Source organism: Erigeron canadensis, chromosome 8 (assembly GCF_010389155.1).
Source record: "Erigeron canadensis isolate Cc75 chromosome 8, C_canadensis_v1, whole genome shotgun sequence".
Lineage (NCBI taxonomy): Eukaryota > Viridiplantae > Streptophyta > Magnoliopsida > Asterales > Asteraceae > Erigeron > Erigeron canadensis.
In genome coordinates this window covers 29611581-29630401 of record NC_057768.1, presented here as the reverse complement: position 1 = coordinate 29630401, position 18821 = coordinate 29611581, and the positions used below count along the sequence as shown (strand labels likewise).

The 18821-nt window shown below is 33.2% G+C and overlaps 2 protein-coding genes across 2 annotated transcripts; both read left to right on the top strand.

Annotated features, from left to right (window-relative positions):
• The first annotated feature begins 332 nt into the window (after positions 1-332).
• On the top strand, positions 333-4437 carry LOC122611118 (phosphatidylinositol 4-phosphate 5-kinase 1). Its single transcript, XM_043784087.1, has 8 exons — positions 333-1593; positions 1678-1842; positions 1934-2099; positions 2195-2305; positions 2645-2838; positions 2922-3052; positions 3154-3247; positions 3758-4437. The coding sequence occupies exons 1-8, from the start codon at positions 509-511 to the stop codon at positions 4065-4067; spliced, it is 2256 nt and encodes a 751-aa protein (XP_043640022.1). The 5' UTR covers positions 333-508; the 3' UTR covers positions 4068-4437.
• Positions 4438-12671: 8234 nt separating this feature from the next.
• LOC122578158 (UDP-galactose transporter 1) lies at positions 12672-17465 on the top strand. The gene is made up of 5 exons (XM_043750057.1): positions 12672-12877; positions 13738-13987; positions 14482-14689; positions 15982-16213; positions 17047-17465. Exons 1-5 carry the CDS (start codon positions 12767-12769, stop codon positions 17266-17268), a joined length of 1023 nt encoding a protein of 340 aa, XP_043605992.1. The 5' UTR covers positions 12672-12766; the 3' UTR covers positions 17269-17465.
• The last annotated feature ends 1356 nt before the right edge of the window (positions 17466-18821 follow it).

The following is an 18821-nucleotide window of genomic DNA, read 5'->3' as shown; positions in this document are numbered from 1 at the left end:
TGGGCTGAGAAAGCTTATGCTTTTGAAAGGTCTGGTAATTGCAAATGTTGCAACTTGAAGGGATCAACCATGTAAATTTCAAAGTGGAAGGTGAGTGTAAGACAAGGGTAAAAGATAATTTCCATGTAAAGATAAATTTTAGCATAAGATAATGTTATTATCTTTTGTGTGTTTAAGACCAAAAATACATACATCATAGTATAAACCAACAAGGTAAAGCACAACAACAACAACACAGCCTCTCAAAAACGTTTTGTTTTCCAATGCAACAAAAAGAAAAAAGATGTAGTAACATCCAACTCACTTTCTCTCTCCTTCTTTCTCTTTCACTCTCTCTCACAAAACCCACAATTCACTTTCTCAGTTTCAAGATTTTTCTTTCTATTTCTTGATTTTTTTCACTCTTTTTCTTTCAAACAAATTCCATAATTTCCACACAAAAATGTCACTAATTTATTAAAAATAATCACAACCCATTTCATAAAATCAAAAACCCAGTTCAAAAACCATGCCAGAATCCGATGAAACCCTAGTTTCAGTTTCCCGGTCAAGATCTCAGGTCGCCGTCGCTGAAACTTTAACGACAACCCCTTCTCCGGCAACTACTGAAAAGCGTTTACAAAACGGAGATCTATACATTGGAAGCTTTTCCGGCAACGTCCCACATGGATCTGGTAAATATTTATGGGCTGATGGTTGTATGTACGAAGGTGAATGGAAAAAAGGTAAAGCTTCTGGTAAAGGTAAATTTTCATGGCCATCTGGAGCTACTTATGAAGGTGAGTTCAAGTCGGGTCGGATGGAAGGATCCGGAACATTTACTGGGTCAGAAGGTGATACTTACCGTGGTTCATGGGTTTTTGACCGCAAACATGGGTACGGGAAAAAACATTACAGTAATGGTGATTATTACGACGGTAACTGGAAAAGAAATTTACAAGATGGTCACGGCCGTTATGTATGGAAAAACGGTAATGAGTACGTTGGTGATTGGCGTAACGGCGTTATTAACGGAAGGGGTGTTTTAATATGGGCTAACGGAAACCGTTATGACGGTAACTGGGAAAATGGTGTACCAAAAGGACATGGTATATATACATGGCCAGATGGTGGCTGTTATGTTGGATGTTGGAGTAAAGAAAATAATTTTAATTTTAAAAACCCTTTAAAACCGAATCAAATATTAAATGGTACTTTTTACCCTGGTAATAATAATGGGAACAGTAATTGTGAAAAAATTGGATTTGGGGGTAAATTATGTGCACCGTTGTTGTTGGATGAGAATTTTGTGGTTGCGAAAAAAAGGTCAAGTGTGGATGGGTCAAGGGGAAGTATGAATGGTGAAAGAAATTTTCCAAGAATTTGTATTTGGGAAAGTGATGGGGAAGCTGGTGATATAACTTGTGATATAATTGATAATGCTGAGGCTTCAATGTTGTATAGAGATGCAATGGGGTTAAACCGAGACGAAATTCGACAATTTAGACGAAATCCGTGCTGTTTTAATGGTGGTGAGGCGAAAAAACCTGGACAGATGATTTCAAAAGGGCATAAGAATTATGATTTGATGCTTAATCTTCAACTTGGAATCAGGTAAAAAAATCACTCGTTTCATTAACTATTTATGTAAAATCTAGTTTGATGTATTTGTTAATGTAGTGAGTAATTTGCTTACAGATATTCAGTAGGGAAACATGCCTCGATAATTCGAGACCTTAAGACTAGTGATTTTGATCCGAAAGAGAAGTTTTGGACAAGGTTTCCATCTGAAGGATCCAAACTTACTCCACCACATCAATCTGTGGAGTTTCGATGGAAGGATTATTGTCCGATTGTGTTTAGGTATTGTTTTGATGCTATTTTTGCATTTAGGAATCTAGGATTAGTGTGTGAATGTTGTTTGATAGTTTGTTACTTGTTTGGTTGGTTTTAGGCATTTGAGAGAATTGTTTCAAGTAGATCCTGCGGATTATATGCTGGCGATTTGTGGTAACGATGCTCTTCGCGAGCTTTCGTCACCTGGGAAGAGTGGGAGTTTCTTTTATTTGACACAGGATGATCGGTTTATGATCAAAACTGTGAAGAAGTCAGAAGTTAAGGTATAGTTAGACCTTGATTGATTGTTATACATACTAAAACAATTTGTTATTCGTATGTTGACATTTGAGACTAAAGTTATGGAATGTGTCTTTAGGTTTTAATCAAAATGCTGCCAAGTTATTACCAACATGTTTGCCGTTACGAGAACTCTCTTGTCACAAAGTTCTTTGGTGTCCATTGCGTCAAACCTGTTGGCGGCATTAAGGTATTGGTTTTGCTTTCTTGAATTGTTGATACCATAGAGGAGTGTTTGGAATTGTGTTTTTGTAAATGATATTTGATCATATAGCTAATAGGTATACAATTTGTGTGATTCTTATGATTTGATGACTTAGAAATAGTCCATTTTAGACATGTAGTTACAATCCGATTCACAAAGCACACCTAAAGAATATTTTGTACTGCCTGCTATGTTTTTCCTTGACACTGATTATTCAATGTCGTGTAACTAATAATAAAGTGCACATCCAAACACTTCCATATACTGTTCCATTTGCCTAGCTTTGCAACAATATCTGACTACGTCTACTGCTTCCATTTATAGACTCGGTTTATTGTGATGGGTAATTTATTTTGCTCGGAGTATCGAATTCATAGAAGATTTGACCTTAAAGGATCGTCACATGGGCGGACTACTGATAAACCTGAGGATCAAATTGATGAAACTACTACGCTGAAAGATCTTGATCTCAACTATGTATTCCGCCTTCAAGAAAGCTGGTTCAAAGAGCTAATCAAGTTAGTGTTCGGCAGTTCTAGCTTCCATACACATTATACCTTGTATTATTTTTCTTACAAATGTCGGTTTTATTTGCTTCCAGACAAATCAATCGAGATTGTGAGTTTTTAGAAGCCGAGAGAATAATGGATTACAGTCTTCTAGTTGGCATGCATTTTCGTGATGACAACACCGGTGACAAAATAGGTCTATCGCCGTTCTTATTGCGAAATGGTAATTTTCTTACGTATTAATACCTATACTTGTTACTACATATCTAGTGCTTGAATGCCTATTAAAGTTTTCTTTATTTGTATTTGCAAACACCATTTCAGGAAAGAGCGATTCATACCAAAACGAAAAGTTCATGCGTGGATGTCGGTTTCTTGAAGCTGAGTTACAAGACATGGACCGTGTTCTTGCTGGCCGGTATGTTTCCCCTACGAAACCAAAAGTATAGTCAATTCGTGAACATGTTTACATGTCTTGCATAGATTAATTAGGTAATGCTAGTATGCTACTGCATGTTCCTCGGGTAATGCCTATTTAATTGTTATAAATTGTGACAATGCCAAGGTGGTTGAGCTTGTATTTATAAATTTTAATGGTCTTTATGCTGACAACCATTTTCTTTGAATGTTGTTTAGATCATGGTGGTTGAAAATATTAAATTTGAATGTGTTTGGTTACCATTTTGATGTAGAATTCATCAGACAATATATGTTTGTGGGGACCTATATGTATAAATATTACCATATATATGCATTTTCGACATTTGTTCTTGTTTGGCCTTTGACTATGACCTATTCTTCTCAATATTGTTAAAAAAAAATCCTGCAAATGCTCTTGTTGATCCATCTGGCACGTAGGTAATAGTTGACTTGTATTACAACATTCATGCATAATTATTAAAAGTTTTTGGTTATATTATTTTTTCAGGAAACCGTTGATTAGGCTTGGAGCGAACATGCCAGCAAGAGCCGAAAGGATGGGCAGACGAAGTGATTTTGACCAATACACTCCTGGTGGATTAAACAATTTCACACCTTCAAGAAGCGGTGAAACCTACGAGGTAGTACTCTACTTTGGTATCATCGACATTTTACAAGACTACGATATTAGCAAGAAGCTTGAACATGCATACAAATCATTACAAGCCGACCCTACATCCATCTCGGCTGTGGATCCAAAGCTATATTCCAAACGGTTTCGTGATTTCATAGGCAGAATCTTTGTAGAAGACAGATGATCCAAAAACCAACCGGTCAAAAAAAGATTCAATCCCCTAAACTCTTTGAATCTGAAAGACACCATTGAGCTATAAATCAAACCGTTGGTTCATGCTGAGTTTTGCCTAATCAGCCGCGGCTCAAGGACCACGAACAACCATGATTGGTCGGGTTGTTTGTACAGTGTTGGGTGAGGGAGAATTTGATTATTATCATTATTCTGTGTTTCTTTCTTGAATTATTTTCCTTGAAATTTTTTGTGGGTAGCAAGGAATATGTGAAGAAATATTTAAAAAAAAAGGTTATAGGAGGGAAAGGTGGTGTTTGGGAATAAGTAAAAAAAATGTACAGTGTTATAGAGTGAAATGAAACCATGGTGGATTTTTTGAAGATTTTTTTTTTACATTTTTATTATTTTGTATCATATTTTAGGAAAATTCCTCAAAATATATTCTTGCAAGGTTAAAAGGGTAAATTAGCCAAAGTTGTATGAAAGTAGTAGCAGGACCAGAACAGGAATGGTGTGTGGTTGAACGACTTTTACTTTTGTTTTGGGAAGGGGGCACAGGAAGTTGCATCAAAAGTTGTGAAAGCATATTTGGCAAATTTTTGAAAAAACATTTCTATGTAGGGTGGTGGTAAATTTACTATATAAGCCCACATGCTTTTTATTATTTTAAATAGAGTAAATAAAATTTAAAGGTTTTACCATTGCCATTTAGTGATCTATAAATTCTGGATGGTCTGGTGCGTCTTAAAAACTTCATAAGATTAACACAAAAAAAATGTATCATCTTTTTCGGTCATCTGCCTAGTCAAAAAGTATTATATCTTAAAAATGGTTAGAAAAATAAGTTTGTTTTTTTTTACATTATCTAAGAAAAAAACAGATTTATTTACCAGTTTAAAAGGTAAATAATAACTTCAACTGGAGAAATCTTTTTTATAAGTTGACTGGGTAGACCTTAAATCCTTTTTTCATAAAACAGGAGGCAATTTTGTAGAATACGATATATAATAAAATAATATTATAGTATAAGATATGTATGTACAAATGTTTAGGCTAAAGTGATGTGGGTTGGTGTGTGATATAGGACGTGACAGCACGTTGTCTGTTAAATTTCAAGAGGACGGGGGTAAAATAGTCTTTTGAAGCAGGTGGGGGGGTAAAAGTGTAAATAATAGGAAAACAGGGTGGCGGGGCTATTACCAACTTTATTGACCATATGGCCTCTGTTTTCGTGTCTTATGCTTTCAGAGATCCGAAGCATGGGTCTGTGTCTGAAACTGAACACCCCCTCTCTAATGGACTAGTTTTTTTTTTTTTCTTTCAAATATTTGGGAGTCTATTTATTTATATAAAATTTTTGAAAAAAATTAATTGGTAAAAATATGTTTAAATAAGGGTAAAAAGGTGAATTTGTTTAAGCTGGTCAATAGATCTATGGGTAAATGGAATGTTATATTATTAATCGTTAATTTTCTAACCAAATAGCTTAATAATCTTCTTATATATGAGATGATGACATATGAAAAAATCAGGAGGCAGGACTATGAAAAATAATTAGTGGTTAGCATATGTCATCCTCTTAATGTATTAGGAGGATTATTAGGCTATTTGGTGAACAAGATGTATCATTTTCCATTTTATATATTTGATTAGATAAGATGGGTAAATGTGAATTTGTTTGTTTAAGATGGTGAATACATCATTATGATGACTCCAAAGTTTATTATAATCATTGATTTAAATTACCCAAAAATTATTGAATCCAATGTCACTGGATAGATAATTGACTTTTGGTGTTTCATTTTTTAAATATGGTTTATATTAAGAATTTAAGTATGTATGCTTTTTAAACCAAGAAAGAGAACTTTCATATACTTTGTATCATTTTAAATACTTGAAATGTATATGGAGTTAAAGCTAGATGTTCTAAAATGGTTGAATAGTTCTAATTTTAAATTTATATTTTATATAGATATAGATGTTTAGAAGTTTCAATTTCAAATTGCTGTTCAAAAAAGAAAAAAGAAAAAGAGTTTTAATTTTAATTTAAAATTATCATATATGGATATGTAATGACCACTGAATTAAGTTGGTATTATTTAACTACGTCAACGGCTCATCACAAAATACGAAGTTTCATATATAATCATGACATACTTAAGATTTTTCTTAATTTAACATATATAAGTGAATTAAAAAAACAAATCTAGAGGTGTGACGACGTGAAGATGTGTGATCAGTTTGATTGGTTTTATTACGATCGAGTAGTATGCATATATGCAATAATATAACTATATGAGATCTCTTATCAAATTTACGTATATATACAGCAACTCTTGGTTCATCAAGAAAAGCCTAATGAGTCGAACTCCATATATACAATCTAAAATCAAACAGTTCCAACCCACAACCCGTACGTACGTTACGTACCCTTGACTGGGATGGCCGAATAGGCATCTATCTATCTATCCACCGCTTTACGGCCGTCTTAGAGCTTCCAGCCTAATGACTATTATCCTGCTCCGTCTACTTAATTATCTTGTTAAGGGCCACTTCCAACTCAACGTAAGGACAGAGATCCTTTAAAGTTAACCTAACTTTATAGGTAAAGTTAAAAAAATCTCGACCTTTGGATTAAAATCAATGGTTAAGATTCAAATATAACTTTTTAATCTTAATCATTGATTTTAATCTAATGGTTAGAATCTCTCTAACTTTACCTGTAAAGTTCATTTGAACTTTAGATCCAGGATCTTAATCCAATACGGATAGAGATCGTAAATGTTAGATGTGTTGTACAAGTCTAAAATTATACTCTTAACATATTTGAAACACATGAGAACTCGATCAATAGCACCTATAACATTTTATAGTGAACAAAGTTATTATTATTTATAAAATTAGAATATATATATATATATATATATAGACACTCCATGCATGTGTATGTTGCATCTCTTATGATGGATTATATAAATGATTGGAGATTGTAATTATATTAATTGATATTGATATTGTAGTAACATGCATCGATCGATCGTGCAGATTTCTACTATTAATTTGTAGGAGGCCGGATATGCTTTAATATTTTTAAATGGGTTGAATATGAATAATTAAGAAAGATACATATTATTGTTGCCATCTTACATTCTTCCGGAATTTATAAAAAAAGGTCAAATTATCGACCAAATATTATAAGTTGGATAAGTTGATTGAGTTTCATAAATTGATCCGCTATATAGGTATCATATTTTTTTAATTAGGGTATATAAATGTGTCAGATTAATTATCCACAAGTTACTCGAATTTAATTGGCACTTTAAACGACCTTAAGCTGAATTCGATCGCGATTTCGGGCTTATTTGAAAAACAAGCTCGGAACCAAAGCTTTGTATACCTGACAAACCTCAAATTAGTCTTTGATTTATTCACATTTGACGAATATTCCAATATATTATTGCTAGTTATAATTATGTATGCGAGTAATTATATACTTGTATAACTGACGTACACTTTAAGATTTTCATATACTCCTATTGTTATACGGAGTACTTAGTTTTTGAAAATATAGGTGCATATATGAAGATAAAATAATGAAAAAAATTATTGACCGGTGAAATAGCGCTTTCGTAAGAACGGGATGACTCTTGTATGTGCGGTATGTAAAAAAGTCGAGTTCGGGCATCTAATGCAACAAAAAAGTCGAGCATAAACTATACTCAAAGCTTGAAACAAGCCGAGCTCGAGCTAAATTGTTCGTTTACTCTTAAACGTTTAATCTAAAACCAAACTGTTCAAAAATCCAACACTATAATATCCTAACATTTATGAATTTACCAACTAAAAGCACTTCGTTATATATATAGTCTTGCAAAATATCTTACAAATTCGCATACAACAACGTACGTACATGTCCTTATATAGACTTATATATGTCGTCTTTAGTTGAAAGGTATTAAATTTCAATGTTTAAAACGAGCATTCTGATGGTAGTCCAATTGGCAACATCTTATCTTATACATACTATATAAATAAGAATATTAATTGCTTTTTCAACAAAAAGTGGCAATAATCCCGACCAAATGGAGTGTCCTTTGAGTTTATGTCATTGTAACATTTTTATAATCGAAAGGAACATTACATGTACATATGATTATTTTTATTCGAACTAGTCAGTGTAAATATTGAAATAGGTGCGCGCAGATTAATCGAACCATGAGCACTACTTGTAGAAAAATTTTTAAGGGTCCATCCAACAAGATTGTATCTAGTGTTTGGGTTAGAATTTTGATATATGCCACAGGTGAGGTGTTTTCACATCAATTAGATCACACACAGAGATGATGTAGTATTAATAAGATTATGATATGATATGATGGCAGACTTAAAAGTTATAATGTCTTATTATATGCATTCACACTTGTCTTATTATATAAACAACATGTATATATCACCATTTACACAATTCTTATGCATGTATATATCTGTTTCTTTTGGGAATACTTAGACATATAATTGTAAGTTGTAACCACATAATACGTATAAAATATAAAGCCTTACAAACATAGCCAAAACATCGCTCCAATCTCTTACGTACAATTATAAGGTGGTCACTTCAGATCGAGCTTCAATTCACTGCAATCATTTTGGCTAGACAATCTTGAAGCAATCCATCTCTAACTTAATATAGTATGTCATATATGCACACACGTACTATGACACAAAACATCATGTATAAAGCTAGGCCCAATAATATGATCGAAGCAATAGTGGGGATTTTTAAAGTTTAAGATATTATGCGAATTTTTGAACCCATGAGATAGTGTGACAACGGTTTTTTATTTTAAGTTTGCTTCCTGAATAACTATTTCTGGCTCCACGTACCTTTTGGATATGAACCAATCTTTTAGTTCATATGAATTCAATGGTTTTTCACTATAATTTGGCATCAGTAGAACGTGAGCAAGGAATGTTGTGGACTAATATAGCATGAAACTCGAAAATATATTGATATGTAATCGACTTACACGGTATGTATGTGTTTTTAATTTTCTTTCTTTTTTTTTTCTTTAATTATATCACGGTATGTATGTTGTACTACTATCTTAGTGATTGATATTTTGATTAATCTTTAAATTGGGTTTACGCAGGGAGAAACATGTCATGTCTTATAAAGTTTAGGATGGTTTTGTGATATTCCTAAATATTTAACAAATTATTATAAAATTAAACTATCTACCTTTTTATAAAATCTCCGATACGTCTCTTTTATCTGCACACTTTATACCTTACATATCAATAAAGAGTTAGCCTAGTGGTAAAGAAATCATTTGATAACCTTAAGGTCTCAGGTTCGATCCCTGGCCCCATGCTTAGCACAAAAAATAATTCTTGTAAGGTATCCGTTACCAATGAAGCCTAGACCCATATGTGAAGTTTAAATACGCGGGTTCGATCCTTCGGGGTTCCTAGATCATGTGGTGATTAGGATGGAGGTATTGTACCAGCATCATATGACTTATACGGGGTGAGTCGATGGGTATCCAATTGTGGTATCGGTTCTCTCCATTACCCTTATTCTTTTTTCACTTCATACCTTACATCATACGGTGTGGTGTAGGTTTTTTGGTTTTGTTATAAACTATATCGACCCTATCAATTGCTTAAGTGTATCACAAAATCTTTACGAAGACAAAACATTTGAGAAGTCTATTCCAAATACATCATACGGTGTGGTGTAGGTTTTTTTGGTTTTGTCATAAACTATATCGACCCTATCAATTGCTTAAGTGTATCACAAAATCTTTACGAAGACAAAACAATTGAGAAGTCTAATCCAAAGCAACTAGGAGTTCAAGTCTAAACAAAGAAATTATGTTCTATACTTCTATTCATGTGCCAGAATGAAACCAGAAATATGTATACATTATAACACAACTTTTGGATAGGAAAGATTACAACTCTTAAAATGAAAAGTTATGACTATTAGTTATAGTAGTTACATAGATCCCAATGTACATGTGTGTAAAAGGTCTACTTGTTAGAGGCTTGAGCCTTTTGAAAAAAAAAAAAATCCAGAGTTCAATTCATAGCATCGGTGAATTTAAGAATATTTGGGTTAGTTTAGAGTAGGTGTAAACTGTTTCACGTTTAACATTTACAAAAATGTAATAACAATAAAATAATTGTCCAAAAGAAAAATCATACCTCTTCATAAGGTATACTAATTAAATGAAATTGATCTTTTCTCCTACTCCTTTATAATGATTATTCACCCCCTATTTTAGAAAAAAGTTAAAAAATAGTTAGATAGGAAATTACTAGATTGCCCTTAATAAACAACCCTTAAAGAAAGGATTATTAGATATTACCAAAATTACCCTTAATGAATTAATTTACACTTTAAACCCTTATCTTCTAAAATATCACTATCATCATTGTATCAACTTACACGGTTAGACCACTCGACACCAATTGTCGATGTCATCGATCACCACCCGTCACCGACACCACTAAACCACCGTCGCCGTCACCGCCGCCGCATTGCGCGAATACAATGCTAGTATAAACTAATAGAAAAAGCTGAATGTATAAAATGAAACTAATTGGTAAAAATTAACTTGTATCATAAGGTACTTTCCATTATTTAAAATCATCATCACCAATCATCATACAAAGTCGATAGTCGGTGAATCGGGGCATTTTCGTCTTACCAGCCTATTCGCTGAAAATTTATAGAACAATTTACCATCGTGCATCATGTAGACAAGATTGCCTTATAAGTATATTAGTTTTACGTAGTTCATTATCATTTATACTTTATACTTTCTGATCAGAAATCCACAATATACGGGAATTAGGACTATCTAAAATAAAGCCCAAACGTATATAAACTATTGATCAGAATTCAGAAATAATAACTTCTAATAGGGCTACCGGCTTAGTCCCAGCTCTCAGGGCAGCCCAATATAATTGAGTTAATCTATATGTAGCCCAAACCAGCAAACCCATTTTTTCTGTTTCTACAGCCCTAGCCATTTATCGGCTCACTTTTAATCAAATAAATGTATGGTCTTTTTTAGCTGCAAAGGTTAAAGGGGATTTGTTGTTGGTTTTAGTACTTGGTTTAACAAACGTCAATGCTCGGATTTGATTAGTTCAGTAAACAAAAAAAATCATTGGCATGTACTTCTATGTTTGATTTTTCTTCCCCGAAATCATCATTATTAGTTTATTAAAAGTTTAGACATATTTTTTCGCCCATTTAAAAAAGCATTTAATTTGGACTTGGAACTTAAAGTAGGTGTTTACCCACTTTCTATGTAAGTAGTCAACCATGGTACACTAAAGTTTGATGGCCTTAAAGGTCAAATTGAACGAATTGGAGCTCAACCAAACTAATGAAAATACGTACCAAACGGTTTGAGAAATAGCATTTCTATATCCATATCCTCTTACGTACAACTCATTCTATATATCTTCCTACGACATATATATCATATAAATGTATTTATACCAAGGATTCACTTCCGCACTCTTATTTGGATGAATGATATGTGTAAAAACTAAATTGTAATTAAATTTGTAGGAGAAAAACATAATTTTCCTTTGAATCTATATAAAGCCGTGATATATATTTTAGTCAAACTTCTTGTCGAGGACTATAGTATCCTAGAGCACGCCTTGAGTTCAAGTTACATTAATTTGGATCTTTTGGATGGAGAACAAATGATCGTATCAATAATTTGAAAACGTCATTATGCACACACCCATAAAAAAGAAAAGAAGAGAAGCTAGCAGCCTAGCACCCTTAATTGCCTTTCTATATCAACTCTATTGACTACACGTATTCGATCTATCTTTTTTAATACTTAGCATCTCATAGGATTCCCAATAGATACCTTTTTCTTTTTTTCTAAGTGTGGCATAATAGCATTCTTGTGAATCAAAATTCAAAACAATATATTTGGAATGTTCACCATGTGTTACATGAATAATCGTGTAAGTAGTACCAGTGTAACTTAAGTATGAATTACTCGTGATCAGGAAGTTTAATATACGTTATCTTAACAAAGACAACATTAAACAACCCATTTGACGAGTGTATCTCTTGGTAATATTAATTAAAATTTATAAATATGGATTATATTAATACCGATATATTCAATTCATTCAGCCACTTAATACCCTCAGCACTTAATAATAATAATAATAATAATAATAATAATAATAATAATAATAATAATAATAAAAAGTTCATCGTATAAATTTTTGTTTACTAGCAAAGAAAATACCATATCTATCTACCCGTATAAACTTTGGATCTGGATCTGGGTCGGGTTAAATATATACCAGTCCATCTTTTTGGTGCAAAAAGAGTAAAGAATACAAATACAAAATACACACCACTAGGGCTCTCAAATCAAATGGCGTGAAGAAGAGAAAGGCAAAATATACACACAAATTACAATACACTCATAATAAAAAAGCATATATCATGTGCAGCAAGAGTCACCGTTACACTTACATTTTCTCAAATTTAAGACTTTAATCTCTTCATACCTGCTGTTTCATCTCTCTCTCTCTCTCTCTCTCTCTCAGTAATCGATATATATATATATACATGTATGTATAATTAGGTACTGAATTTGGATCTGAGGTGGATTTATCTAAATTGGATCTAATAATTAAAATTAAGAAAAAAGAAAAATGGAGGAAAGTAAATTATGTTCATGGACAGTTTTTAGATCCATTTTTGCTATATTTCAGTGGTGGAGCTTTAATGTTGCTGTCATTATCATGAACAAATGGATCTTTCAGGTCTATTTTTCTATCTATTTGTCATGTTTTTTCAATTAATATATATATATATATATTGTGAATGCAAATGTTGTATCTTGTTTTGAATTTTGATTGTTTGATTCGTATCGAATGGAAATGAACTTTTTTGTATACAGGATTGTGGTTTTTAAGACCTTTAGATAGATGCTTATTATTATAACACTGTTTGTTTTAAGTTATGGAATAAAGGTTACAACTTTAGTGGTGTGAATATGATGGAATTTTTCTATATATTTATAAAATGATTCGGATCAGTTTTGACGTGAAATCGTAATATAGCTTCTCGTTTGGGGTCGAGCTTTGAGGTAGTAAGTTAACACTTAAGTTGAGCTGTTTTGCTGCTTGATCTCTTTGCTTATTGTATAAACCATGTGATTCTGTTTGTAATTGTTAATTGTCGAGAATGTGTTTTGAAGTTTGTAAATTAGTTACCGCATTGATTTTATAATGCATTTTTTTTTGGTGTCTGGCGTCAAATTTTAGGATGAGGTTGATAAACTGTCTCTTGATGTAACATGATTGACTTCAGATTTTGATACTTATTGCATAAGCAAGTGTTTTTTTTTTTGTACCTAAATTGTTAAGTTTCTTACAAATTTTGAAGTTAAATACTTAAATGATACTCGTAACTGATTTGAAACTTGAAAGAAAAATCTCATAATTGATGTGGCATGGTGCTGAATGAGTCCAAGTCTATTTGAGGCAAGACAAACTTTATATGAGCTGTGCTGAAGCTCAATTTTATAAGTATGCAGTTTCGTGTAACTTTGCATTGTTTTTGATAAGTATGTGTTTTGTGATACTTTGCATTGTCTTTTTTTTTTTTTTTTTTGTTTCAGAAACTTGATTTTAAGTTCCCTTTGACGGTATCAAGTGTACACTTTATATGCTCATCGATTGGAGCATATATTGCGATCAAAGTGCTGAAGGTTAAACCACTTATATCTGTTGAACCGGAAGATCGATGGAGAAGGATCTTTCCTATGTCATTTGTGTTTTGTATGAATATAGTTTTGGGGAATGTCAGCCTGCGTTACATACCCGTTTCATTTATGCAAACAATCAAGTCATTTACTCCAGCTACAACAGGTTAGATATATAATTACGATAGCCATTTTATATAAGTTTTAATTTATTTGTTTGTTATAATTGAAATATAGCTGCATCTCGCTTTGAAGCTGATTAGTGTTACTTGTAGTCACAGTTATCGACCCAAATGTTCAGATACAGATTCTCCTTCTGAATTTCAATTCTTTAGGATCATATAATCACTTTCATACTAAATGCAACAAAGTTAATCAAAGGGTAAAATAAAATGACCTAATCAGCACTTTGTTTAAGTTATTCTCAGAGCGTTTTGGTCGCTATATCATTGATTTTTAAATAATCAGAACCTGCTAAAATCTTCAAATATCTGATTATATAATAACCACAACTTTAAACGGGACTAACACATCCAAAACTATCTTTTCCAACCTGTTCTTTCACATCTATTTATCTTACTTTGATTACTTAAAACAGTCACATTTTCATCTTCAAAATGCATAGTCCAGCAACCCTTAATGCTAACGCATCTAGAACAGTCATTTTGCAGTGGTTGGTATGGAGAAAGTACTTTGACTGGAGAATTTGGGCTTCCCTAGTTCCAATTGTTGGAGGGATATTTCTTACGTCTGTTACAGAACTTAGCTTTAACACATTCGGGTTCTGTGCTGCTTTATTTGGGTGTCTTGCCACGTCTACAAAAACTATTCTTGCAGAGTCTTTGCTTCATGGATATAAGTTCGACAGGTATCCTTCATTCTCTATTGTTATCCCTCGTATCTTATTATAATGTTTGAAAGGGAATAATGTTTTGAGAGCGAAAAAGTACTTTGTATGCCATGTGTTGATAACTTGATATGGCCCGTGTGTTTGTACCCCCCTTCATAGAAACCAGAAACCCTTATTTAAAGCACATTTTTGGTTTTGTACAAAGGCATATACTAGTTTCTTGATGTGAAGTTTTACTTGGAACTGTAGCATTAGTTCAATTTAATGTATACCATGGTTTCTTTTGTTGATCACTCCTGTAATACTAGGCAAACTAATGATTCTAAGCTGGCGTTTTCTGCTACTATTTCCTTTGCTACAGAAATATCATATATTCAGCCGAATCTGTTTTAAATTGTAGCATTATCAGTGTCTTTTCATTAAATCCTCCCGCATGCTCGCTATTCTTGATGTTTTGACATCATAAAATTTCATAGCATAAAATGGATTCTCACAACTCAATTTTTAAATTCGTTCGACCTTTCTGGGCTTCTGGTGACTATGAACTCAGTGAGGGGGGTGTTGGTGACAGAATCATGTTCTCAAGTTTGATAACATGCAACCAGTTATGAAATTCATTGAAGTGAAACAGCTTCTCATAAAACTTGTTTTGCCATAGAGATGTAGAGTTAGAGCCAAAGATTTGATTTTTGCGATTTAGTTGTATTTGAATGCAGAATATAATGTCTGGGGTAGGACTTCAATATGTGAACATACAAAAACGTCGAGTAAGATAATTTTTAAAAAACGTGAGCATTTTTAATTACAATTTTAAATCCTTGGTTCTTCATTTTTTGGTTTGTTTCTTTTTGTTGTTTCTTTTTGTTGTTTCTTTTTTCATAAATTTTTTAAATGATTAGGATATTTATGATGTGCGTTTGTTCCACAAGACCACTTTGTGGAACGGCTTTTGAGATTTTGCGAAACTATGTAAGATATATCAAGTGATTTGCTACAATTTCTGTTCATTGAAAGAAGGGGTTCTGAATGAAAATTTACATTTATAAATCCGCAGTTTCAGTCAATTTGTATCTTAGGTAGCATATTTTGAGAATCAATGTTATAAGAACTATGTAACAAGTGTTTAATCAAACAAGGGATCAGGACCAGGTTTCTTATTGTTATTTTAATCCCATGTTCGATTTTGGAGCACATTATTTAAAATAGAAAATGACGAAAAGAACGTTAAAGGACCGTGAAATTCGCCCTTCTTCTAAATGAAACTATGGTCTGATCTGTGGTAACCTTATGTATGTTTTGTATTTCTACAGCATAAATACAGTGTACTACATGGCCCCATTTGCAACTATGATACTGGCAATCCCAGCACTGCTTCTAGAGGGAGCAGGAGTCGTGGAATGGATTAGAACAAACCCAGCACCCATGTCAGCCTTCATTATTATTATTGGCTCAGGAGTAACAGCATTTTGTCTTAACTTTTCTATATTCTATGTCATCCATTCAACAACCGCTGTGACCTTCAATGTTGCTGGAAATCTTAAGGTACTCCATATTTCAATCTATTTAGTATCTATTTTGGAAAATAAAACCCATACAAGTTTTGCTGAGCAAGGATGGGTGTGTGTGTGTGTGTTTTAAAGCATTGTTTGGGTGGCAGTCAAGTTAAAGTGATAAATATCAGTAGAGGTGGCAGTCGACTCATTTGCTTAATTGGGTCGATTATGGTTCATAGTTGTTACAAGGAAAGGGCGAGGCCCACGTGTAGAATTAAATTTGTTAGCTTAAAAGGGAACAAGTAGTATAGCAGTGGTAAATTTCCAAAGTCTTTCAGGTCAATCTAACTCGAACCATAACAAAAGGTCCGTCAACCCAACCTGACCCATACCTGCCACCTAACATTCCTATTTCGTGACCTCTAATCTCCACAGGTGGCGAAATGTTAGGGTTGAGCCGATTAGTTAATAGGGGTGACTGTGATGGCTGGTCAATCAGGCTGGTATCCTAAATAAATTGTCTTATCATATTTTTGTGTTAAATAATATAACGCTTACTATGTTGTTACAGTCATAATATAAATGTCAAGGTGATCCACTAAACAAAAGGTTGTGGGTTAGGGTTCCACTCAGGGCAATGCGTGGTATTATTGTGTGCATATTTGGCTTGTAAAGAAGCTGTTTCTGCTAAAAGTAATTTAGGAGGTTTTCTGATTTATGCATTTTAAGTACACTTTTGGCAACTTTCAACTCCTTTAACACATTTGAGATTGACTCCTTACAATTTCAATGAATACATATTTCTGATTTTGGAAATATCAATTGCATAAAGCCTTATATGAATTTAAAGTTGATCCTAAAACAAATTTCTTGTTTACAAAGGTGGCATTTGCGGTTGCATTCTCATGGATGATATTTAAGAATCCAATTTCGCCTTCGAACGCATTTGGATGTGCTATAACGCTTGTAGGATGTACTTTCTATGGATATGTAAGACACAAGCTTGCTAACCAATTACCAGGAACCCCTCGTACACCACGGACCCCGCGGTCTCGTATGGAAATGGCTCCACTTGTAAACGATAAAATAGATGATAAAGTTTAGTTCTGTTATCGGTGTTTAGAAATATAATTATTTTACTGAAGTGTTGATGCAGTTTTTAGTCGCTATTCGAGAATACAAGGGGACGCCTTATATATTTTGCCTTTAAAATTTAATTAGTATGTGTTCAGCAGGATATAATATAATTTTGTCAATTATTAATATAATGTGTTATCTTTTTGATCACCGATTCACTGATATATGAACAATGCCCAAAAACTGACACGGTATCTATGTATATGTATATTTATGCATTATATAATGGCCCTACTATCTTTGTTTTAGCCTGATTACTCCGGTACTGTTGGGTCACAGTGTTATTTATCATGAATCTTGGTTTTTATTAGCCGCTGGCAGTCTGACCTGTGGCTGGTAACCAGTTAATAGCTTGTTCTGAGTTCTGAAGTATGTTACACCTGATCTTAAACTCTGTTTTATAAGTCATTGATGGGTTAGTTAAGACCCAAAACCGAACTTGTAGTAAAATTCTGCAGACTCTTTGTTTCAGTTTATTCGTGGTTGGTGGGTTGGTTGGTTGTGGGTTTTAAGTTTGGATTGGTCACTACTTGGTTGATCATTGGAAATTTTTGCCTGATGGTTTGATGGAAAAGAATTTCTATATTCAGCCCAGAACATACAAAATCATCTAGCTAGGTAAACCTTAACAACCAAACTTGATCTCATCAAAGTTGAGGTATGAAGAGGTGAGATTTAATCAGTTGTACCTTTATGAGGAGTAGAAAGACTGCTAGTGATAATGGCTAAACAATGTGCATTACTTTGGTCCCAAATAAAAGTTCACATATAACATATTAAATGATGAAATCATTTATGTAAATATGTATAAAGGGGAAATGCCATATAGCATGGGTGGAAGTATGGAACTGGTTATATTGGTTACTTTACTACCAATAACAAAACTTATTAACAAAGTTTGGGTCAATATTTCTAGAACAGCCCCCTGCCCAGTTCGGTTGCATTGGGTTCATCATTTACCTTTTCTGGCTTTCCGGGTAGTGAAATCTTGTATCAGGTAGTGAATTAATCTCTAGATGGAGTAGCCTTTCTCTTTCTGGTTTATGTTTGGCAGACTCACTCCTTATTTACATAACTTGTTTGATGCAAACATAGATGAAAAAGAAACAGGATCAGGATCAGCACGGCCAATGATCACCCAAGGAACATGCTTTAGGGAAGTTATATCCTCAAAACACATCTTAGTCATGCACGATATGCTTTTATATGAATACACTATGCATTAAATCAATAAGGTTGGATCAAGCGGTTACCAACCTTGTTTTTAGAGACTAATGCCAAGTAGGGGTAATACTGTCTACACCTTAACTTTTTTCGTACACCGTTATGGTATGGTTCGTTTTCTTTTGGTTAGGGTTAGTTATCTGTTATGGTTATTTTTGGTTGTATTTTACGTATTATTTATAAAGTTATTTTCTAAGAAGAGTATTTCTTATGATAAAGTAAAAGCACAATTCTACCTATATAGCAAGACGATATATGACCCTTGATGTCGTGCAATAAAAATCTAGAGTAGTGTT

Coding starts and splice junctions, on each gene's coding strand:
- LOC122611118 (XM_043784087.1), top strand. CDS start 509: ATGCCAGAATCCGATGAAACCCTAGTTTCAGTTTCCCGGTCAAGATCT. Junction 2,100..2,194: donor TGAAGAAGTCAGAAGTTAAG/GTATAGTTAGAC, acceptor ATGTGTCTTTAG/GTTTTAATCAAAATGCTGCC. Junction 2,839..2,921: donor TGGTTCAAAGAGCTAATCAA/GTTAGTGTTCGG, acceptor ATTTGCTTCCAG/ACAAATCAATCGAGATTGTG.
- LOC122578158 (XM_043750057.1), top strand. CDS start 12,767: ATGGAGGAAAGTAAATTATGTTCATGGACAGTTTTTAGATCCATTTTT. Junction 12,878..13,737: donor TGAACAAATGGATCTTTCAG/GTCTATTTTTCT, acceptor TTTTTGTTTCAG/AAACTTGATTTTAAGTTCCC. Junction 16,214..17,046: donor ATGTTGCTGGAAATCTTAAG/GTACTCCATATT, acceptor TTGTTTACAAAG/GTGGCATTTGCGGTTGCATT.